The sequence below is a fragment of the Tamandua tetradactyla genome, chromosome 2 (genome assembly GCF_023851605.1).
Source record: "Tamandua tetradactyla isolate mTamTet1 chromosome 2, mTamTet1.pri, whole genome shotgun sequence".
NCBI lineage: Eukaryota > Metazoa > Chordata > Mammalia > Pilosa > Myrmecophagidae > Tamandua > Tamandua tetradactyla.
Genome location: NC_135328.1, coordinates 182,269,961 through 182,293,801, shown reverse-complemented (window position 1 = coordinate 182,293,801; position 23,841 = coordinate 182,269,961). Strand labels below are relative to the sequence as shown.

The 23,841-nt window shown below is 35.1% G+C and overlaps 1 protein-coding gene and 1 non-coding gene across 4 annotated transcripts in view; both read left to right on the top strand.

Annotated features, from left to right (window-relative positions):
* The window catches only part of CCDC30 (coiled-coil domain containing 30), a 238,769-nt gene that overhangs the window by 51,868 nt on the left and 163,060 nt on the right, over nt 1–23,841 (top strand). For 2 of the 3 annotated variants that reach the window (XM_077150023.1, XM_077150019.1), the window contains exon 4: nt 22,255–22,370. In XM_077150023.1, the coding sequence (XP_077006138.1) occupies nt 22,255–22,370 (116 nt within the window). Of the gene's footprint in view, nt 1–22,254; nt 22,371–23,841 lie in introns of those variants that run through there. The other variant, XM_077150015.1, reaches the window with a different exon arrangement.
* Nucleotides 1,308–1,414, top strand: LOC143675259 (U6 spliceosomal RNA). Its single transcript, XR_013171499.1, has one exon. It is a non-coding gene; the product is annotated as a U6 spliceosomal RNA (small nuclear RNA).

The following is a 23,841-nucleotide window of genomic DNA, read 5'->3' as shown; positions in this document are numbered from 1 at the left end:
TCTTGTACAAATGATGTACTTTGAAAATGTTAGTGTATAATAGAATTGATATATGTTTTCTGTTTAATTTTAAACCCAAAATAAAAGGGGTTATACTCCTTTTCTCTTTGTTTTTGTGTTTTTTTTTTTTTTTTTTCATTTCAAAATTGCTACCAGTGTATTTGGTGATGAACAACAGAGGGATATATGGTACAGAGTATTTTATGGGCTAATTGACAAAGTTTTTGAATGCTGATGGTTCTATTCCTTTGACAAACTACACACTTTTTTTTTATTAATTAAAAAAAAATTCAAGAAAGAAACACAAGCATTCCCAACATATGCTCATTCTGTTCTACACATACAATCAGCAATTCACAATATCATTACCCAGTTGCATATTCATCATCACAATCACCTCCCAGAACTCCTGCATCAATTCAGAAAAAGAAACAAGAAGACAACAGAAAAATAAAACGAAAACAGAAAAAAAAAATTATATATACCATACCCCTTACCCCTCACCCCCACGATCACTAGCATTTCAAACTAAATTTATTTTAACATTTGTTCCCCCTATTATTTATTTTTATTCCATATATTCTACTCGTCTGTTGACAAGGTAGATAAAAGGAGCATCAGACACAAGGTTTTCACAATCACACAGTCACATTGTGAAAGCTGTATCATTATTCAGTCATCATCAAGAAACATGGCTACTGGCAGTTCCACACCTTCAGGCAGTTCTCACCAGCCTCTCCATTACATCTTGAATAACAAGGTGATATCTATTTAATGTGTAAGAATAACTTCCAGGATAACCTGTCGACTCTGTTTGGAATCTCTCAGCCATTGACACTTTGTCTCATTTCACTCTTCCCCCTTTTGGTCGAGAAGATTTTCTCAATCCCTTGATGCTGGGTCTCAGCTCATTCTAGAGTTTTTCTCAATCCCTTGATGCTGAGTCCCAGCTCATTGTAGGATTTCTGTCCCACGTTGCCAGGAAGGCCCACACCCTCGGGGGCCATGTCCCACATACACAGTGGGAGGGTGGTGAGTTTGCTTGTTGTGTTGTCTGGAGAGAGAGGCCACATCTGAGCAACAAAAGAGGTTCTCTTGGGGGTGACTCTTAGGCCTAATTTTAAGTAGGCTTGATCCATCCTTTGTAGGGCCAAGCCTCATATGAACAAACCCCAAGACTGGGGGCTGAATCTATAGCTTTGGTTGTCCACACTGCTTGTGAGAATATCAAGAATCAAATTGGGGAAGTTGAATTTTCCCCCTTTCTCACTATTCCCCAAAGGGGACTTTGCAAATACTTTTCCACTGTGCTTGCTTTGGCAGCACACACACCAAAATTGGAATGATACAGAGAAAACCAGCATGACCCCTGCGCAAGGATGGCATGCAAATTCTGGAAGTGTTCCATATTTGAAAAAAAAATACTTCTCCACTCACTGATCAAATCACTCTGGGATTCATTGGTGCATCACTCTGGACAAACCGGCAAAATCTCATGTCCTACCCAAGGTTCCATGTACTTTGTTGTTCAACCAACTATCTACGTAAGTTATATTAGGAGATGCACTAGTCAAAATATAAATTTTGTATCAAATAAACATTTTTTGCTTTAGTCTCACACATAAGTTGAAATTTTAAAATATTAATTACCATCTATTTTCAGCACCCTGCAGTATGACATTCCTTTGTTCTTCCTCATGTAAAAACATTTTTTTTAATTTGTACATTTAGTCACTATCATTATGCACTCTAGGCATTCCTAGATTATACCATCTCAATCTTTATCGTCTTTCTTTGTGATTTCATTTATGCTCCCTCTATCATTCACACATTCAGCTTCATTCAGTGTTTTAACATACTTTTATTACAAACTACACACTTTTATAACATGTGTTAATGCTATATGGCAAAATGCTCTGTGTTATAATATGTGTTAATGCTATATGGCAAAAGAGTGCCAAAGGTACAATTCAGTGTATATAACTGAACACACTCATCCATTTGTGCTCTTTTTTTTTTTTTATGGTGCTTAAAGTAAAGAGCCCATCCTTTGCATGTCATCCATGTTGTTCGTTAGGCATTTTATCTTTGCTCAGATTGTTGAAGAATGGTGGCTTGTCTCATGGTTTTTGTATTTGTGTCTAATGTACATTTTAACAGGATAGAGGCAATGCATTGTGTAGCTACAGTTTTCTGGAAAAATCAGTCTTTTTTTTTATTAATTAATTAACGGAAAAAAAGAAATTAACCCAACATTTAGAAATCATACCATTCTACATATGCAATCAATAATTCTTAACATCATCACATAGATGCATGATCATTGTTTCTTAGTACATTTGTATTGGTTTGGAAGAACTAGCAATACAACAGAAAAAGATATAGAATGTTAATATAGAGAAAAAAAATAAAAGTAATAATAATAGTAAAAAAAAAAACCTATAGCTCAGATGCAGCTTCATTCAGTGTTTTAACATGATTACTTTACAATTAGGTATTATTGTGCTGTCCATTTTTGAGTTTTTGTATCTAGTCCTGTTGCACAGTCTGTATCCCTTCAGCTCCAATTACCCATTATCTTACCCTGTTTCTACCTCCTGCTGGACTCTGTTACCAATGACATATTCCAAGTTTATTCTCGAATGTTGGTTCATATCAGTGGGACCATACAGTATTTGTCTTTTAGTTTTTGGCTAGACTCACTCAGCATAATGTTCTCTAGGTCCATCCATGTTATTACATGGTTCATAAGTTTATCTTGTCTTAAAGCTGCATAATATTCCATCGTATGTATATACCACAGTTTGTTTAGCCACTCATCTGTTGATGGAGATTTTGGCTGTTTCCATCTCGTTGCAATTGTAAATAATGCTGCTATAAACATTGGTGTGCAAATGTCCGTTTGTGTCTTTGCCCTTAAGTCCTTTGAGTAGATACCCAGCAATGGTACTGCTGGGTCATATGGCAATTCTATATTCAGCTTTTTGAGGAACCGCCAAACTGCCTTCCACAGTGGTTGCACCATTTGGCATTCCCACCAACAGTGGATAAGTGTGCCTCTTTCACCGCATCCTCTCCAGCACTTGTCATTTTCTGTTTTGTTGATAATGGCCATTCTGGTGGGTGTGAGATGATATCTCATTGTGTTTTTGATTTGCATTTCTCTAATGGCCAGGGACATTGAGCATCTCTTCATGTGCCTTTTGGCCATTTGTATTTCCTCTTCTGAGAGGTGTCTGTTCAAGTCTTTTTCCCATTTTGCAATTGGGTTGGCTGTCTTTTTGTTGTTGTTGAGTTGAACAATCTCTTTATAAATTCTGGATACTAGACCTTTATCTGATATGTCATTTCCAAATATTGTCTCCCATTGTGTAGGCTGTCTTTCTACTTTCTTGATGAAGTTCTTTGATGCACAAAAGTGTTTAATTTTGAGGAGTTCCCATTTATTTATTTCCTTCTTCAGTGCTCTTGCTTTAGGTTTAAGGTCCATAAAACCACCTCCAATTTTAAGTTTCATAAGATATCTCCCTACATTTTCCTCTAACTGTTTTATGGTCTTAGACCTAATGTTTAGATCTTTGATCCATTTTGAGTTAACTTTTGTGTAGGGTGTGAGAGATGGGTCTTCTTTCATTCTTTTGCATATGGATATCCAGTTCTCTAGGCACCATTTATTGAAGAGACTGTTCTGTCCCAGGTGAGTTGGCTTGACTGCCTTATCAAAGATCAAATGTCCATAGATGAGAGGGTCTATCTCTGAGCACTCTATTCGATTCCATTGGTCGCTATGTCTATCTTTATGCCAATATCATGCTGTTTTGACCACTGTGGCTTCATAATATGCCTTAAAGTCAGGCAGCACGAGACCTCCACCTTCATTTTTTTTCCTCAAGATGTTTTTAGCAATTCGGGGCACCCTGCCCTTCCAGATAAATTTGCTTATTGGTTTTTCTATTTCTGAAAAATAAGTTGTTGGGATTTTGATTGGTATTGCATTGAATCTGTAAACCAATTTAGGTAGGATTGACATCTTAACTATATTTAGTCTTCCAATCCATGAACACGGTATGCCCTTCCATCTATTTAGGTCTTCTGTGATTTCTTTTAACAGTTTTTTGTAGTTTTCTTTATATAGGTTTTTTGTCTCTTTAGCTAAATTTATTCCTAGGTAATTTATTCTTTTAGTTGCAATTGTAAATGGGATTCGTTTCTTGATTTCCCCCTCAGCTTGTTCATTACTAATGTATAGAAATGCTACAGATTTTTGAATGTTGATCTTGTAACCTGCTACTTTGCTGTACTCATTTATTAGCTCTAGTAGTTTGTTGTGGATTTTTCCGGGTTTTCGACGTATATTATCATATCATCTGCAAACAGTGATAGTTTTACTTCTTCCTTTCCAATTTTGATGCCTTGTATTTCTTTTTCTTGTCTAATTGCTCTGGCTAGAACCTCCAACACAGTGTTGAATAGTAGTGGTGATAGTGGACATCCTTGTCTTGTTCCTGATCTTAGGGGGAAAGTTTTCAATTTTTCCCCATTGAGGATGATATTAGCTGTGGGTTTTTCATATATTCCCTCTATCATTTTAAGGAAGTTCCCTTGTATTCCTATCCTTTGAAGTGTTTTCAACAGGAAAGGATGTTGAATCTTGTCAAATGCCTTCTCTGCATCAATTGAGATGATCATGTGATTTTTCTGCTTTGATTTGTTGATATGGTGTATTACATTAATTGATTTTCTTATGTTGAACCATCCTTGCATACCTGGGATGAATCCTACTTGGTCATGATGTGTAATTCTTTTAATGTGTTGTTGGATATGATTTGCTAGAATTTTATTGAGGATTTTTGCATCTATATTCATTAGAGAGATTGGTCTGTAGTTTTCTTTTTTTGTAATATCTTTGCCTGGTTTTGGTATGAGGGTGATGCTGGCTTCATAGAATGAGTTAGGTAGTTTTCCCTCCACTTTGATTTTTTTGAAGCGTTTGAGGAGAGTTGGTACTAATTCTTTCTGGAATGTTTGATAGAATTCACATGTGAAGCCATCTGGTCCTGGACTTTTCTTTTTAGGAAGCTTTTGAATGACTAATTCAATTTCTTTACTTGTGATTGGTTTGTTGAGTTCATCTATGTCTTCTTGAGTCAAAGTTAGTTGTTCATGTCTTTCCAGGAACCTGTCCATTTCATCTAAATTGTTGCATTTATTAGCGTAAAGTTGTTCATAGTATCCTGTTATTACCTCCTTTATTTCTGTGAGGTCAGTAGTTATGTCTCCTCTAACATTTCTGATCTTATTTATTTGCATCCTCTCTCTTCTTCTTTTTGTCAATCTTGCTAAGGGCCCATCAATCTTATTGATTTTCTCATAGAACCAACTTCTAGTCTTATTGATTTTCTCTATTGTTTTCATGTTTTCAATTTCATTTATTTCTGCTCTAATCTTTGTTATTTCTTTCCTTTGCTTGCTTTGGGATTAGTTTGCTGTTCTTTCTCCAGTTCTTCCAAGTGGACAATTAATTCCTGCATTTTTGCCTTTTCTTCTTTTCTGATATAGGCATTTAGGGCAATAAATTTCCCTCTTAGCACTGCCTTTGCTGCGTCCCTTAAGTTTTTTTTTTTATTAATTAAAAAAAAATTAACTAACACAACATTAGAAATCAATCCATTCTACATATGCAATCAGTAATTCTTAATATCATCACATAGGTGTATGGTCATCATTTCTCAGTACATATGCATCGATTTAGAGAAAGAAATAGCACGACAACAGAAAAAGAAATAAAGTGATAACACAGAGAAAACACAAATAAAAATAAAAAGTACAAAAATATATAAGAGAAAGAAAAAAAAAACAAAAAAAAACTATAGATCAGATGCAGCTTCATTCAGCATTCCAACATAATTACATTACAATTAGGCAGTATTGTGCTGACCAGTTTTTTTTTTTTTTAGACATCATACTATTCTACATATGCAATCAGTTATTCTTAACATCATCACATAGATGCATGATCATCGTTTCTTAGTACATTTGCATCAGTTCAGAAGAACTAGCAGTATAACAGAAAAAAATATAGAATGTTAATATAGAGAAAAAAAATAAAAGTAATAATAATAAGAACAAAACAAACAAAACAAGAACCTATCGCTCGGATGCAGCTTCGTTCAGTATTTTAACATGATTACTTTACAATTAGGTATTATTGTGCTGTCCATTTTTGAGTTTTTGTATCTAGTCCTATTGCACAGTCTGTATTCCATCAGCTCCAATTACCCATTATCTTACCCTGTTTCTAACTCCTGCTGAACTCTGTTACCAATGACATATTCCAAGTTTATTCTCGAGTGTCGATTCACATCATTGGGACCATACAGTATTTGTCTTTTAGTTTTTGGCTAGACTCACTCAGCATAATGTTCTCTAGGTCCATCCATGTTATTACATGCTTCATAAGTTTATCCTGCCTTAAAACTGCATAATATTCCATCGTATGTATATACCACAGTTTGTTTAGCCACTCGTCTGTTGATGGACATTTTGGCTGTTTCCATCTCTTTGCAATTGTAAATAACGCTGCTATAAACATTGGTGTGCAAATGTCTGTTTTCGTTTTTGCCCTTAATTCCTTTGAGTAGATTCCCAGCAATGGTATTGCTGGGTCGTATGGCAATTCTATATTCAGCTTTTTGAGGAACCGCCAAACTGCTTTCCACAGTGGTTGCACCATTTGGCATTCCCACCAACAGTGGATAAGTGTGCCTCTTTCACCGCATCCTCTCCAGCACTTGTCATTTTCTGTTTTGTTGATAATGGCCATTCTGGTGGGTGTGAGATGATATCTCATTGTGGTTTTGATTTGCATTTCTCTAATGGCCAGGGACATTGAGCATCTCTTCATGTGTCTTTTGGCTATTTGTATTTCCTCCTCTGAGAGGTGTCTATTCAAGTCTTTTTCCCATTTTGTAATTGGGTTGGCTATCTTTTTGTTGTTGAGTTGAACAATCTCATTATAAATTCTGGATACTAGACCTTTATCTGATATGTCGTTTCCAAATATTGATTCCCATTGTGTAGGCTGTCTTTCTACTTTCTTGATGAAGTTCTTTGATGCACAAAAGTGTTTAATTTTGAGGAGTTCCCATTTATTTATTTCCTTCTTCAGTGCTCTTGCTTTAGGTGTAAGGTCCATAAAACCGCCTCCAATTGTAAGATTCATAAGATATCTCCCTACATTTTCCTCTAACTGTTTTATGGTCTTAGACCTAATGTTTAGATCTTTGATCCATTTTGAGTTAACTTTTGTGTAGGGTGTGAGATATGGGTCTTCTTTCATTCTTTTGCATATGGATATCCAGTTCTCTAGGCACCATTTATTGAAGAGACTGTTCTGTCCCAGGTGAGTTGACTTGACTGCCTTATCAAAGATCAAATGTCCATAGATGAGAGGGTCTATATCTGAGCACTCTATTCGATTCCATTGGTCGATATATCTATCTTTATGCCAATACCATGCTGTTTTGACCACTGTGGCTTCATAATATGCTTTAAAGTCAGGCAGTGCAAGACCTCCAGCTTCGTTTTTTTTCCTCAAGATGTTTTTAGCAATTCGGGGCACCCTGCCCTTCCAGATAAATTTGCTTATTGGTTTTTCTATTTCTGAAAAATAAGTTGTTGGGATTTTGATTGGTATTGCATTGAATCTGTAAATCAATTTAGGTAGGATTGACATCTTAACTATATTTAGTCTTCCAATCCATGAACGCGGTATGCCCTTCCATCTATTTAGGTCTTCTGTGATTTCTTTTAGCAGTTTTTTGTAGTTTTCTTTATATAGGTTTTTTGTCTCTTTAGTTAAATTTATTCCTAGGTATTTTATTCTTTTAGTTGCAATTGTACATGGGATTCGTTTCTTGAGTTCCCCCTCCACTTGTTCATTGCTAGTGTATAGAAATGCTACAGATTTTTGAATGTTGATCTTGTAACCTGCTACTTTGCTGTACTCATTTATTAGCTCTAGTAGTTTTGTTGTGGATTTTTCTGGGTTTTCGACGTATATTATCGTATCATCTGCAAACAGTGATAGTTTTACTTCTTCCTTTCCAATGTTGATGCCTTGTATTTCTTTTTCTTGTCTAATTGCTCTGGTTAGAACCTCCAACACAATGTTGAATAATAGTGGTGATAGTGGACATCCTTGTCTTGTTCCTGATCTTAGGGGGAACGTTTTCAATTTTTCCCCATTAAGGATGATATTAGCTGTGGGTTTTTCATATATTCCCTCTATCATTTTAAGGAAGTTCCCTTGTATTCCTATCCTTTGAAGTGTTTTCAACAGGAAAGGATGTTGAATCTTGTCAAATGCCTTCTCTGCATCAATTGAGATGATCATGTGATTTTTCTGCTTTGATTTGTTGATATGGTGTATTACATTAATTGATTTTCTTATGTTGAACCATCCTTGCATACCTGGGATGAATCCTACTTGGTCATGATGAATAATTCTTTTAATGTGTTGTTGGATACGATTTGCTAGAATTTTATTGAGGACTTTTGCATCTATATTCATTAGAGAGATCGGCCTGTAGTTTTCTTTTCTTGTAATATCTTTGCCTGGTTTTGGTATGAGGGTAATGTTGGCATCATAGAATGAATTAGGTAGTTTTCCCTCCACTTCGATTTTTTTGAAGAGTTTGAGGAGAGTTGGTACTAATTCTTTCTGGAATGTTTGATAGAATTCACATGTGAAGCCGTCTGGTCCTGGACTTTTCTTTTTAGGAAGCTTTTGAATGACTGCTTCAATTTCTTTACTTGTGATTGGTTTGTTGAGTTCATCTATGTCTTCTTGAGTCAAAGTTGGTTGTTCATGTCTTTCCGGGAACCCGTCCATTTCCTCTAAATTGTTGTATTTATTAGCGTAAAGTTGTTCATAGTATCCTGTTATTACCTCCTTTATTTCTGTGAGGTCAGTAGTTATGTCTCCTCTTCCATTTCTGATCTTATTTATTTGCATCCTCTCTCTTCTTCTTTTTGTCAATCTTGCTAAGGGCCCATCAATCTTATTGATTTTCTCATAGAACCAACTTCTGGCCTTATTGATTTTCTCTATTGTTTTCATGTTTTCAATTTCATTTATTTGTGCTCTAATCTTTGTTATTTCTTTCCTTTTGCTTGCTTTGGGGTTAGCTTGCTGTTCTTTCTCCAGTTCTTCCAAATGGATAGTTAATTCCTGAATTTTTGCCTTTTCTTCTTTTCTGATATAGGCATTTAGAGCAATAAATTTCCCTCTTAGCACTCCCTTTGCTGCGTCCCATAAGTTTTGATATGTTGTGTTTTCATTTTCATTTGCCTTGAGGTATTTACTAATTTCTCTTGCAATTCCTTCTTTGACCCACTCATTGTTTAAGAGTGTGTTGTTGAGCCTCCATGTATTTGTGAATTTTCTGGCACTCCACCTATTATTGATTTCCAACTTCATTCCTTTATGATCCAAGAAAGTGTTGTGTATGATTTCAATCTTTTTAAATTTGTTAAGACTTGCTTTGTGACCCAGCATATGGTCTATCTTTGAGAATGATCCATGAGCACTTGAAAAAAAGGTGTATCCTGCTGTTGTGGGATGTAATGTCCTATAAATGTCTGTTAAGTCTAGCTCATTTATAGTAATATTCAGATTCTCTATTTCTTTATTGATCCTCTGTCTAGATGTTCTGTCCATTGATGAGAGTGGTGAATTGAAGTCTCCAACTATTATGGTATATGTGTGTATTTCCCTTTTCAGTGTTTGCAGTGTATTCCTCACGTATTTTGGGGCATTCTGGTTCGGTGCGTAAATATTTATGATTGTTATGTCTTCTTGTTTAATTGTTCCTTTTATTAGTATATAGTGTCCTTCTTTGTCTCTTTTAACTGTTTTACATTTGAAGTCTAATTTGTTGGATATTAGTATAGCCACTCCTGCTCTTTTCTGGTTGTTATTTGCATGAAATATCTTTTCCCAACCTTTCACTTTCAACCTATGTTTATCTTTGGGTCTAAGATGTGTTTCCTGTAGACAGCATATAGAAGGATCCTGTTTTTTAATCCATTCTGCCAGTCTATGTCTTTTGATTGGGGAATTCAGTCCATTAATATTTAGTGTTATTACTGTTTGGATAGTATTTTCCTCTACAATTTTGCCTTTTGTATTATGTATGTCATATCTGACTTTTCTTCTTTCTACACTCTTCTCCATACCTCTCTCTTCTGTCTTTTTGTATCTGACTCTAGTGCTCCTTTTAGTATTTCTTGCAGAGCTGGTCTCTTGGTCACAAATTCTCTCAGTGACTTTTTGTCTGAGAATGTTTTAATTTCTCCCTCATTTTCAAGGACCATTTTGCTGGATATAGGAGTCTTGGTTGGCAGTTTTTCTCTTTTAGTAACTTAAATATATCATCCCACTGTCTTCTAGCTTCCATGGGTTCTGCTGAGAAATCTACACATAGTCTTATTGGGTTTCCCTTGTATGTGATGGATTGTTTTTCTCTTGTTGCTTTCAAGATCCTCTCTTTCTCTTTGACCTCTGACATTCTTACTAGTAAGTGTCTTGGAGAATGCGTATTTGGGTCTAATCTCTTTGGGGTGCACTGCACTTCTTGGATCTGTAATTTTAGGTTTTTCATAAGAGTTGGGAAATTTTCAATGATAATTTCTTCCATTAGTTTTTCTCCTCCTTTTCCCTTCTCTTCTCCTTCTGGGACACCCACAACACGTATATTTGTGCGGTTCATATTGTCCTTGAGTTCCCTGATACCCTGTTCAAATTTTTCCATTCTTTTCCCGATATTTTCTGTTTCTTTTTGGAATTCAGATGTTCCATCCTCCAAATCACTAATTCTATCTTCTGTCTCTTTAAATCTATCATTGTAGGTATCCATTGTTTTTTCCATCTTTTCTACTTATAAAGACTGGCAGAATGGATTAAAAATATAATCCATCTATATGCTGCTTACAAGAGATTCATCTTAGACCCAAGGAGACAATTAGATTGAAATTGAAGGAATGAAAAATGATCTTCCATGAAAGTTATAGCCAAAAGAAAGCAGGAGTAGCTATACAAATATAAAATAAAATAGACGTTAAATGTAAAGACGTCATAAGAGACAAAGAAGGAGGACTCTACATATTAATAAAAGGGACAATTCACCAGGAGGAAATAATAATCATAAATGTTTATGCTCCCATTCAAAAAGCTCCAGAGTACATGAGGCAAATATTGGCAAAACTGAAGTGAACTATAGATGTTTCAACAGTAACAGTGGGAGACTTCAACACACCGCTCTTCACTTTAGATAGAACAACAGACAAAGGAGCAACAAGAAAATAGAGAACTTAATGGGATAAATGAATTAGACTTAAGAGACTTCTGTAGATCATTATATCCCAAAATACAGGATATACATTCTTCACTAGTGCATATAAAATGTTCTCTGGAATAGATCATATGCTGGGACACAGAGTGAGTTTTTATAAATTTAATAAGATTTAATAAGATTGAAATTATCCAAAAGCACTTTCTCTGAACACAGTAGAATGAAGCTGGAAATCAATGATCACCAAAGAACCAGATCTTTCACAAATATATGAAAATTAAACAATACACATAAATAATCAGTGGGTCAAAGAAGAAATTGCTAGAGAAATCAATAAATACCTGGGGATGAATGATAAGGAAAATGCAACATATCAAAACTTGTGGGATGCGGCAAAGGAAGTGCTGAGAGGGAAATTTATTGCACTAAAATAAATTACCTTTTATTTACCTGGAGAATTTAAAGAAAGAACAGCAAACTAACCCTGAATCAAATAAAGGAAGGAAAATAACAAAGATTAAAGGAGAAACAAACAAACTGGAGAGCAGTAAAACAACAGAATCAACACAGCTAAAAATCAATAAAATTGGTGGACCTCTAGCTAAACTAATAAAGAAAAAAAAAAGAGAGGACACAAATAAATTCAGAAATGAGAGGGGGGTCATTACCACAGATCCTGAAGAAATTTTAAAAATTGTATATACCCAGTAGAGCTGGGGGCAAAGACACAAACAGACATTTGCATACCAATGTTCATAGTGGCACTATTCACAATTGCCAAAATATGCAAGTGCCCATCAACAGATGAGTGAACACACAAAATGTGATATATACATATGATGGAATATTATGCAGCAGTAAGACAAAATGAGGTCCCTAAGCATATGACAACGTGGATGAACCTTGAGGACATAATGCTGAGTGAAATAAGTCAGACACAAAAGGACAGATACTATATGATTTCACTATTATAACTCTGGTAAAGGCAGTCTCAGAGTTATACTGTAGAAGGTAGCAGATCTAGAAGCACACTAAAGTTACAGATGGGGTAAAGCCTACCCCATCAGGTTGAATCTAAATGCAAGGGAATGGGTAGAAATGATGGTAACTAACTAGCGGGTTTATGAGTAACATGTGGCACTGTTATTCACTGAAGGTGAATATGATTGAAAAGGGATATATGGTGCCTTCTGTCCTACGATTAAATCTAAAATTATAAATAAGTTCTCACATGAACTATTTAAATGATTTGATAGTGGACAAAGTGATAACAGAAAGATATAGGGGGAAAACTAAAAATGCATACTATGGCCAATAGTTAACAAGAAGCCATTAGCAGTACTACAGCATTACCAGGGTCAACTAATTGGGGGAGAGGGACAAGCAATAAGGGCTGGTTTTGATTTGATTGTTGGTGATGTTGTGTTTGCCATTTCTTTGTCATTATGGACAAATGAAAATTGTCTAAAATTGAGAATGCTGCTGATTGTACAACCAAGTGAGGATACTGTAAGACATGGCTTGTTTATTTTGGACATTAACCATGATGCCCAATAGATGGAGGAAGCCAAAGGATACAATGACTGAGAAGCAGAATGGTGTATGGTGATACATTTGTATGACGGAATATGGGGCAGCTACAAAAAAAAAGCATGTCAAGAGGCATACGACAAACTGAATAAACCTTAGGAACAATGTGTTGTACAAAGTAAGTCAAAAACAAAAGAACAAATATGCTAAAGTCCCTCTCAGAAAATACTTATAAGAAAATGGGAACCTAGATTGTAAGCCCTTATAGCAGTTGCATTTAGTCTGAAGTTGTAAATGGATTTCTAGCTTCTGAGACACTGAGCTATATGTGTATCAACTTGTATTTTCCTGGAACTTGGAGTAACTCTGTGATACCTAAGCCCAGAAATGGGGTGTTACAGGCGTGAAAGTTAGCATAGAGATATACAATAACAGTTAATGTAACTGAAAAAGAGATAGGGCCTCATTTAAAGTTAAAAGGTAAGCCAATCTGGCTGGGTCTAAGGTAAATTAGAATGCACAGTAAAAGATGATGGTGTACATACTCTAGACCTTCACCTGCTATATGAGACCAAAGGCAGAGGTTTATTATGTCTGGAACCTAAATTTTCTGTAACACACAATCTAATTCAACCTGTCTGGATAGCTCAACCCAAACCACATAAGACTGAATTCAGACTACTCAACTGGCACCATGGAGGCAAGAAGGCAGTGGTATGATATACTAAGATCCTGGAAGAGAAATACTTCCAGCCAAGAATTCTGTACCCAGCCAAATTGTCCTTCAAAACTGAGGGAGAATGCTGGAGACTTGGATTTGATGCTGGAGACCTGGGTTCGATACCTGGTGTCTGCCCATGCAAAAAAAAAAATTAAAATTAAAAAAAAAAGAGGGAGTGATTAAAATTTTCACTGACAAAAAAATCCTGAAAAAATGTGTCAACAAGTGACTAGCCCTATAAGAAATACTAAAGGGAGTTCTGCCAGTGTGAAAAAAGACAGGAGAGGGAGGTCTGGAGGATGGCACAATTGAAGAGTACAAGTAGGGGTAACTTAAAGGATAAAAAGAGAAAGAGGGAAAAGAATATGTAGATCTGACAAATAAAATAAAAAAAGATAAGATGGTGGATTCAAGAAAAGCTTTTTCAGTAATAACTTTGAATGTTAATGGACTATTAAAAGATACAGATTGGCAGATGGATTAAGAAATATAATCCAGCTATATGCTGCTTACTAGAGGCTCATTTTAGGCACAAGAATACAAATAGATTGAAAGTGAAAGGATGGAAAAAGATTTTCCACTCAAGTTGTAAACAAAAGAAAGCAGGAGCAGTGATACTAGTATCAGACAAAATAGACTTTAAATTAAAGACATCGTAAGAGACAAAGAAGGATACTATATATTAATTAAAGTGACAATACACCAAGAAGATATAATCATAAATGTTTATGCTCCCAATCAAGGAGCTCCAAAGTACATGAGACAGACATTGGCAAAACTGAAAGAAGCGATAGATGTTTCAACCATAATAGTAAAGACTTCATTTTACACCACTCTCCTCTATAGATAGAACAACCAGACAGAAGATCAACAAGGAAATAGAGAAGTTAAACAACTTGATAAATGAATTAGACCTAACAGACATATATAGGTCATTGCACCCCAAAACACAAGAGTATATATTTTTCTCTAGTGCTCATGGAACATTCTCCAGGATAGATCATATGCTGGGGCACAAAATAGGTCTTTATAAATTTTTAAACATTGAAATTATTCAAAGCACTTTCTCTGGTCACAATGGAATGAAGCTGGACCTCAATAACCACCAAAGAACAGAACATTCATAAATATATGGAGATTGAATAGCAATAGCACACTCTTAAACAACCAGTGGGTAAATGAAGGAATTGCTAGAGAAATCAGTAGCTATCTGGAGACAAATGAAAATGAAAATACAACTTATTAGAACTTATGAGATGCAGCAAAGCCTGTGGTGAGAAAGAAATTTATTGCCCTAGATGCCTATATTAAAAAACAAAATAGAACAAAAATTGAGGACTTAACTGCTCACCTGGAGGAACTTGAGAAAGAACAGCAAACTAACCCCTAAAGCAAATAGAAAAAAAAAAAAAAGAAATAAAGATTAAAGCAGAATTAAATGAATGGAAGAACAAAAGAACAATAGAAAGAATCAATAAAACCAAAAGTTGGTTCTTTGATGGACCACTGGCAAAACTGACAAAGGAAAACAGAGAGAGGATGCAAATAAAATCAGAAATGAGAATGGGTGTGTTACCACAGATTCTGAAGAAAATAAAAATCATAAGAGGACACTATGAACAACTATATGCCAACAAACTAGACAACTTAGATGAAATGGACAAACTCTGGAAACACACAGACAAGCTACGCTGACTCAGGAAGAAATAGAAGATCTCAACAAACCAATTACAAGTAAGGGAATTCAATCAATCATCAAAAGTTTTCCTACAAAGAAGTGCCCAGGGCCAGATGGCTTCACAGGAGAATTTTATCAAACACTCCAAAAAGAACTAACACCAACCCTGCTCAAACTTTTCCAAAAACTTGAGGAAAAAGGAACACTATCTAATTCATTTTATGAAGCTAATATCATTTTAATATCAAAACCAGGTAAAGTTTGCTATAAGAAAGGAAAACTGCAGGCCAGTTTTCCTAATGAACATAGATAGAAAAATTCTCAGCAAAATATTAACAAATCAAATCCACATCACATTAAAAGAATTATACACCATGACGAAGTGGGGTTTATAACAGGAATGCAGAGATAGTTCAACACAAGAAAATCAATTAATGTAATACAGCACATTAACAAATCAAAAGGGGAAAATCACATGATCATATCGATTGATACTGAAGAAGCATTCAACAAAATTCAACATCCTTTTCTGATAAAAACACTTCAGAAGATCAGAATCAAAGGTAACTACCTCAATATGATAAAGGGAATATATGAAAAACCAATAGCCAGCATCATAGTCAATGGAGAGAGACTGAAAGCTTTCACCCTAAGATTAGGAATGAGACGAGGGTGCCCACTGTCACCATAATTATTCAACATTGTGCTAGAAGTTCTAGCTAGAGCAATCAGGCAGGACAATGAAATAAAATGCAGCCAAATTGGAAAGGAAGAAGTAAAACTTTCATTATTTGCAGATGACATGATACTGTACTTGGAAGATCCTGAGAAATTTATAGCAAAGTTACTTGGGCTAATAAACAAATTCAGCAAGGTGGCAGGATATAAAATTAATGTGCAAAAATCTGTAACATTTCTATACACAAGCAATGACCCAACTGAGGAGTCAGTTAAGGAAAAAATTCCATTCAAAATAGCAACCAAAAAAATCAAGTACTCAGGAATGAACTTAACTAGGAACATAAAGGACATGTACACAGAAAACCACATAACATTGCTAAAAGAAATCAAAGGAGATCTAAATAGGTGGAAAGACATTCCCTGCTCATGAATAGGAAGGCTAAATATAGTTAAGATGTCAGTTTTACCCAAATTGAGCTACAGATTCAACACAGTACCAATGAAAATTCCAACAACCTACTTTGAAGACTTGGAAAAGCTAGTTACCAAATTCATCTGGAAGGGAAAGAGACCCCAAATAGCTAAAAGCATTCTAAAAAAGATGAATGAAGTGGGAGGATTAACACTCCCTCACTTTAAAACCTATTATAAAGCCACAGTGGTCAAAACAGCATGGTACTGGCACTTTAAAACCTATTATAAAGCTACAGTGGTCAAAACAGCACCGAGTAATGGAATGAATTGAGAGTGCAGAAATAGACCACCATATCTATGGTCAACTGATTTTTGACAAGGCCCCCAAATTCTCTGAGCTGGGACAAAATAGGCATGGAAGAACTGAATATCAATAGCCAAAAGAATGAAAGAAGACCCCAACGTTACACACTATACAAAAATTAACTCAAAGTGGATCAAACACCTAAATATAAAAACTAGCACCATAAAGCTTCTAGAATAAAATATAGGGAAACATCTTCAAGACCTAGTAATAGTAGAGAGCTTCCTAAGCTTTATACCCAAAGCACAAGCAACAAAAGAAAAAAATAGATAAATTGGAAGTCCTCAAAATCAAATGCCATTTCCTGGACCATGCACCCAAAAATCATAAAAAAAAAAAAATCAAATGCTCTGTACCTCAAAAGACTTTGTCATAAAGATAAAGAGGCAGCCAACTCAATGGGAGAAAATATTTGGAAGTCACCTATCAGACAAAGGTTTGATATCCTGTGTACACAAAGAAATCATACAATTCAACAACAAAAGAACAAACAACCCAATTATAAAATGGGCTGAAGATATTGAATAGGCATTTCTCTGAAGAGCAAATACAGATGACTCAAAAGCACATGAAGAGATGCTCATTTTCATTAGCTATAAGAGAAATGCAGATCAAGACTACAATGAGATACCACTCACACCTATAAGAATGGCTGCTATTAAACAAACAGGAAACTACAAAAGTTGGAGAGGATTTTGAGAAATTAGGACAATTATGCACTGCTGGTGGGAATGTATAATAGTGCAGCCACTATGGAAGACTGTTTGGGGGTTCCCTAGGAAAATAAATATCAAGTTGCCCTATGACCCAAGAATAACACTACTTGATATATACCCAGAAGAGCTGAAAGCAGTGACACAAACAGACATTTGGACACCGATGTTCATAGCAGCATTATTCACAATTGCCAAAAGATGGAAACAAGGCAAATGCCCATCAACAGATGAGTGGATTAACAAAATGTGGTATATACATATGATGAAATATTATGCAGCTCTAAGATGAAATGATGTCCTGAAGCACATGACAAGATGGATGAGCCTTGAGGACATAAAGCTGGGTGAAATAAGCGAGACACAAAAGAATAGATAGTGTATGATTCCACTTTTATGACCATGTTAAAGGTAAAATCAGAGGCTTGTAATACAGAATATAGGGGACTTAGAGATACATAAAAGCTAAAGATGAGTGAATGGTTAGCTAATGAAGTTGAATTCCAATGTAAGGGAATAGCTAGAAGTGAAGGTGGTTCACTAGTGGTTCTATAAGTCATATTACCATATTGAAGATGAACAAGATTGGGGGGTGCAAGGATAGTTCAGTGGTAGAATTCTTGCCTGCCATGCAGGAGACCTGGGTTCAATTCCCAGCCCATGCACCTCCAAACAAACAGCAAAACAGACAAACAGTGAATAAATAATAGGGGGAACAAATGTTAAAATAAATTTAGTCGATTGAAATGCTAGTGATCAATGAAAGGGAGAAGTAAGGATTATGGTATGTATGAATTTTTTTTCTGTTTTTCTTTTTATTTCTTTTCTGAATTGATGCAAATGTTCTAAGAAATGATCATGATGATGAATATACAACTATGTGATGATAATTGTGAATTACTGATCATAGATGTAGAATGGAGAAAAAAGTTAAAATTAAAAAAAACCAGACAAATGAAAAAAAAAAACAAAAAAAATTCAACAGATGGTGCTGCAATAAGGGGACACTCATATAGGAAAAGTATGAAACATGATCCCCACCATACAGCATACAAAAAAAAAAAAAAAACGAGATGAACAAGATTGAAAGGGGCTATATAGACCTACATGGCCGACTGGTTAACACTAGAAATATAAATTAGTTCTTGCAAGAAGTACTTCAAAGGTATGATTCATGTACAAAGAGTGTTTAAGTCCAGGGAACAAGGAGGAAACTGCTAATGCCTGTTATGGGCTATATTTAAAAGGAAAACATCAGTACTACCACAACAACAGCAGAGGTAAATAATGGGGGGAGGGACAACAATTAAGAGGAGGTTTAGATTTCTTATTCAGCGAGGGTGTGTTTATTGGTTTTCTTTCTCTTGGGAACAATGAAATTATCTGCAATTGAGAGTGTTGATGGACTGTGGACTTTGGGCACTATACATAATGCCTGATGATTGCAGGTGACTGAAGGATACGCTGACTGAGAAGTAAGTTGTCAAACAATGGTGTGTACTTATGAATGAATGTTGTGCTGCTACAAAAAGGAACGAAGTCGTGAGGCATGCAGTAATGTGAATGAACGTGTAGGACATTTGGTAAGGCAGAATAAGCCAGAAGCAAAAGAACAATGGTATGGAAAATGCTCATAAGAAAACAGGGGCCTACATTGTAAGCTTTTATAGCAGACATGTTTAGTCCGGAGTGGTAATTGTTATTTCTGGATTTAGAGAGGTTGATATATATATTTATATCCTGATATTTAGAGATAAGAACAGAGCAGATCAGGTTGAGGTTAAAGTAATTCAGGACACAGGGGTAAGGAAGACATTGTCTATATTTAAAACCACACATATTCTTTGAGACCAAAGGAAGAAAAGTTTATTTGGTCTGGAACCTAAATTTTCTGTAGCACATAATCTAATTCAATTTATCTACATAACTCACTTGAACAATTGAAACACTGGGATCCCACAATAAAGAGGTCCTTTAATCCTGTATAGCTTAATGTAATGCCTGGATACATCTTAGAGTATATTAAGCAGATAATCAAAAAGTATTGGCAAAGTCCCTTGAGGGATGGGAGAAAAAATATGGAACTATTAAACTTTCACATCAGGGAATCCCCTCAAACATTAGGGACACACAAATCAATAGGCCATGCCCTTTATCTTGAGGCTTACTCTTGTGAAGCTTATGTAGGTAGCGGAGAAGCTTAGCCTACCTATAGGTATGCCTAAGTGTTACTTCTGGAGGACCTCTTTTGTTACTCAAATGTGGCCTCAGCCTCTCTAATCCCAACTCTGCAAGTGAAACCATTGCCCTCCCCACTACATAAGCATGACATCCAGGGGTGAAAGTCTTCCTGGCAGAGTGGAGGATGATTTCCAGGATGAGCCTGGCCCTGGCACTGTAGGATCAACAATTCCATCCTGACCAAACGGGGGGAAAGCAGTGTAACTAATAAAGTATCAGTGGCAGAGAGAGTTTAAATAGAGTCAAGAGGCTACTCTGGAGGTTGCTCTTATGCAAGCTTCAGTTAGACATTGCTACTTATCATAACTTGCCAACCCCCAACTAGGACCATTCCAGTCATCCTAAAGAACACCTAGGGCAATATATAAGATTCTACGTGGGTTCCATGCACTAGGGTAGCTTTCCAGAAACCTACAACCTCCAGATGGGTCCCTGGTCCAGGTAAATCCTGAAACCTAGAGGGCCAAGCCTCTCCAGAACATCAAATATTTCCATCTCCCTACCCCATATCACTGACAAACGCTTCCAACATGAAAAAGTTAGAATGGGCATAGCCCAAATACCCCTAAAGAGTAGGATAGAAAGATCAAAGGTGACGGTGGAGTTATACGGAGAAGATGGGATTTAACAAATGAATATGATTCCTGAATCATTAAATTGATATCTCTTTTAGTTTCCAGTATCTTAGAGCAACTAGAAGTAAAAACCTAAAATTGTGCAATTGTAACCCATGTCAAACTCTGAAATATGTTCTACAACTAATTGTGGTTTTGTTCTTGAAATGTTTTTTTGTGTATGTTTTTTTTTCACAAAAAAGAAAAAAAAGTTGAGTGTAATTATAAAAAAATATTTATTCCTTCTAGCCTCCAATATTCTGGAGCAGCCAGAAGGAAAAATCTGAGAAGATCATATGATAGCCCATGACAAACTCTGGGATCTGTCCTGTAACTATTTGTAGAATGCTTTGAAAACTATTGTTTTTTTATTTCTTTGCTTTGTATATATGTTATATCATACAATAAAAAGTTAAAAAAAAAAAAAAAAAAAGAACACCTAGGGTTCAGATTGAGACTCTGTAAAGATTTCATGCACTAGGGTTGCCTTCCTAGAACATATAATTCCCTGGGGGTTCCTAGGTCAGATAAATTCTGGAACTCAGACGGTCTAACCTCTCCAAGATTATAAATTAATTTCATCCCCCTATCCTTTAGTGTGGGCACCCTTCTCAACACGAAGAGAACAGAATGGCATTGTCCAAAGGTCCCTATAAATTGGGAGAAGGATTAAAGGAGAAGGAGGAAGTATAACAAAGAAAATGGGATTTAGCAAATGAGGATGGCTGCTGAATAACTATATTAACATTCCTTCTAGCCTCCAGTGTTTTGGAGCAGCTAGAGGGAGAGATCTGAGATGGTGAAATGGCAGCTCATGGCAAACTTTGAAAATCATTGCTTTTCTTTTTTTTCTTTCTTTGCTTTGTATATATGTTATATTTTACAATAACAAAGCTTTAAAAAAAGAGAGAAAACAAATAGTTCCAGATAAGAAATGGAAAATCATTTTATAAAAATTGGCCTGAAAAGACATCCTTAATATGTTCACAAGTGGAAAAAAGTTGTGGACAGTATTGTATAGCATTATTTACATTTTAAAATCAATAATAAGTATATATCCATTAGTATACACAGAATTGGATACATAAAATGGAAATGAGATTGTGGGTTTTAAAATTTTTGTATGTTTTTCAGTATTTTTCAAATTAAAAAGAACTAGATATTAAGGAGAAATAAAAGGAGAGTAAATCAAGGGAGGCAAAAAGAAAAAAAATAGTACAAGTTAAACACAAACCAGGCAATGAAGAAGGAAAACAAAAGTAGACCTCAAAGCAGCAAAAGAAAGAGATGAATAAATAAAAAATGTCTGAGAAGATAGTAAGAAAAATCTATAGACAGAGAAAAGTGAGAAACAGTACATTGTATCATTAAGACTTTAATGAATGCTGGAAAGAGCAGGTCCTAAATGAGGTCCTGAGAGTGCATCACCATTTATTTAATGAAAAATAGTGTAGGCAAAAGAATGGTTTTGAAGAATTAACTTTAGGAAAATCTTTCTGTTCACTACTCTCAGCTCACTACTTCAATCATCTATGGGCGCTATTGGTGATCAGTGGAAGTGTCTAGGAGTATAGGAAGTGGGTAAAAGAGACAGGACTAAATGGATCTTAACAAAATAGTTTTATCAATGATTAAAATTTTAGAAGGTAGGCTAAACTGTGTTAAAATTCAGGTCTTACTGATGGAAACCCTAATTCAAGAAGTCCAATTCATTAGTCTGGTCTCAGGAATAAAAAGCATTCTGGTCTGTATTGATAGGTTGATAGACTAGTCTGGGAACAGACTTGGGAGTCTAGTTACTCTCCTGAGCAGAGAGCCACATGTGCAGAGTCTCAGTAGGACTGACAAGAACGGTGGGAAATAGCACTTCCTTAGTTTTTAGACTCTCCATGCCGCAAATTAATACTTTGATCTAGTCAATTAAACTGTTTTTTTCTGTTTTAGATTCATTTGACCTACAGAAAGCAAAGGAACATAATCAGAGACTGGATGAGGAAATTCTGGCTTTAAGAAATCGAGTTCGATCACTTGACTCAGAAAAAAAAGCTCTTGGAGAAGTAGTAAGTTGTTTAGTTTAGTTTAGTTTTTTGGTTTATTTTTCCCCTTTGTTTGTTTTTAGAGTTTATTTAAATGTGTATGCAATAACTTTCAGCAGTTATAGCAGCATAGATATACTTCACCTAGGTTTTATTAGTGAGGACTATTATTGGCTAGAGCATCCTAGGCAGAGTGGGTTTATATGCTACACTTTGAGCTAGGTGCATTCTATAGGTATTTATATTTTATACATTTTGACTACCTATGCTGTAGTAAAATTACTAGTAAGTGTCAGTTTAGGATATTTTCATTTAAATAAGGATTTGAATAATAGTTTACTTAGCACATTTCCCAAATAGAAACTATTAGCCTATTGTTTTGTATAAATTTGAGATTATTACTACGAAACTCTTAGATATGTTACATTTTCAAATCATTTCTTCTTAGCAGTTTATAGACTTTTACTATGTACTTCCAAATTTTGAGTATGTTATATGTCTCTTTAATTTTAGTTTATATATATTTTACAATCATTTCTCTAATGTCAAAACACAAATGCCTGGTATAGTCTAGGAGCTCAAGGAGTTTTTTCATGACAATGAATACATAAACAAATGAAGACTGTTCAAGTTATCTTAGTCTTTGTCTTTAGCCTTTGTGAATCTACATGTCTAATACATATTTGTAATTTACATGACAACACATATATACATATGCATATGTAAATTTACACCCCACTGTCTTGCAGAGTTTGCTTGTAGTTTTTTTTTCTTCTAAAAAAGAGGAAAACCTTTGTTTCCTGGTGCCTGCCCATGCAAAAATAAATTCAAAAAATTAAAAAAGGAAACCATTTTCCTGGGCAGGACTTCAGTAGTGTATTCATGAAGAAGTTCAGGAAGAGTACATTCCATTCCAAACAGTATTACTTCTGGAAAGCAAAGAGGTATTGAAGTGTAAGGAAAAAGATCACTTTTTGTTCCATATACTTAGGTGTTGTTTGAATTCTTACAAGGAAAATGTATTCATTTATCACTTGTATAATTTACAAACAAAGCAATTCTCCCCCCAACATGTAGCAGACCAAAAACTGAGAAGTCTACAAGATGCTTACTTTTTTTTAGTCTTATTTCCAGAATTTAAAATTTTATTCAGAAACAACTTTCACACTGTTCTTTTTTGGGTCTTGGATTCCATAACAGTTAATAATGTTTTACTTAACTACTCTGAGGTCATATAAAGCATTTAAATTAAAAAAAATTTTTTTATTAATTTTTTAAAAAAATATAACAACTAACAAACAAAAACACTCTTAACATATGATCATTTCGTTCTACATATATAATCAGTAATTCACAATATCATCACATAGTTGCATATTCATCATCATGATCATTTCTTAGAACATTTGCATCAATTCAGAAAAAGAAATAAAAAGACAACAGAAAAAAATTCATACATACCATACCTCTTACCCCTCCCTTTCATTGATCACTA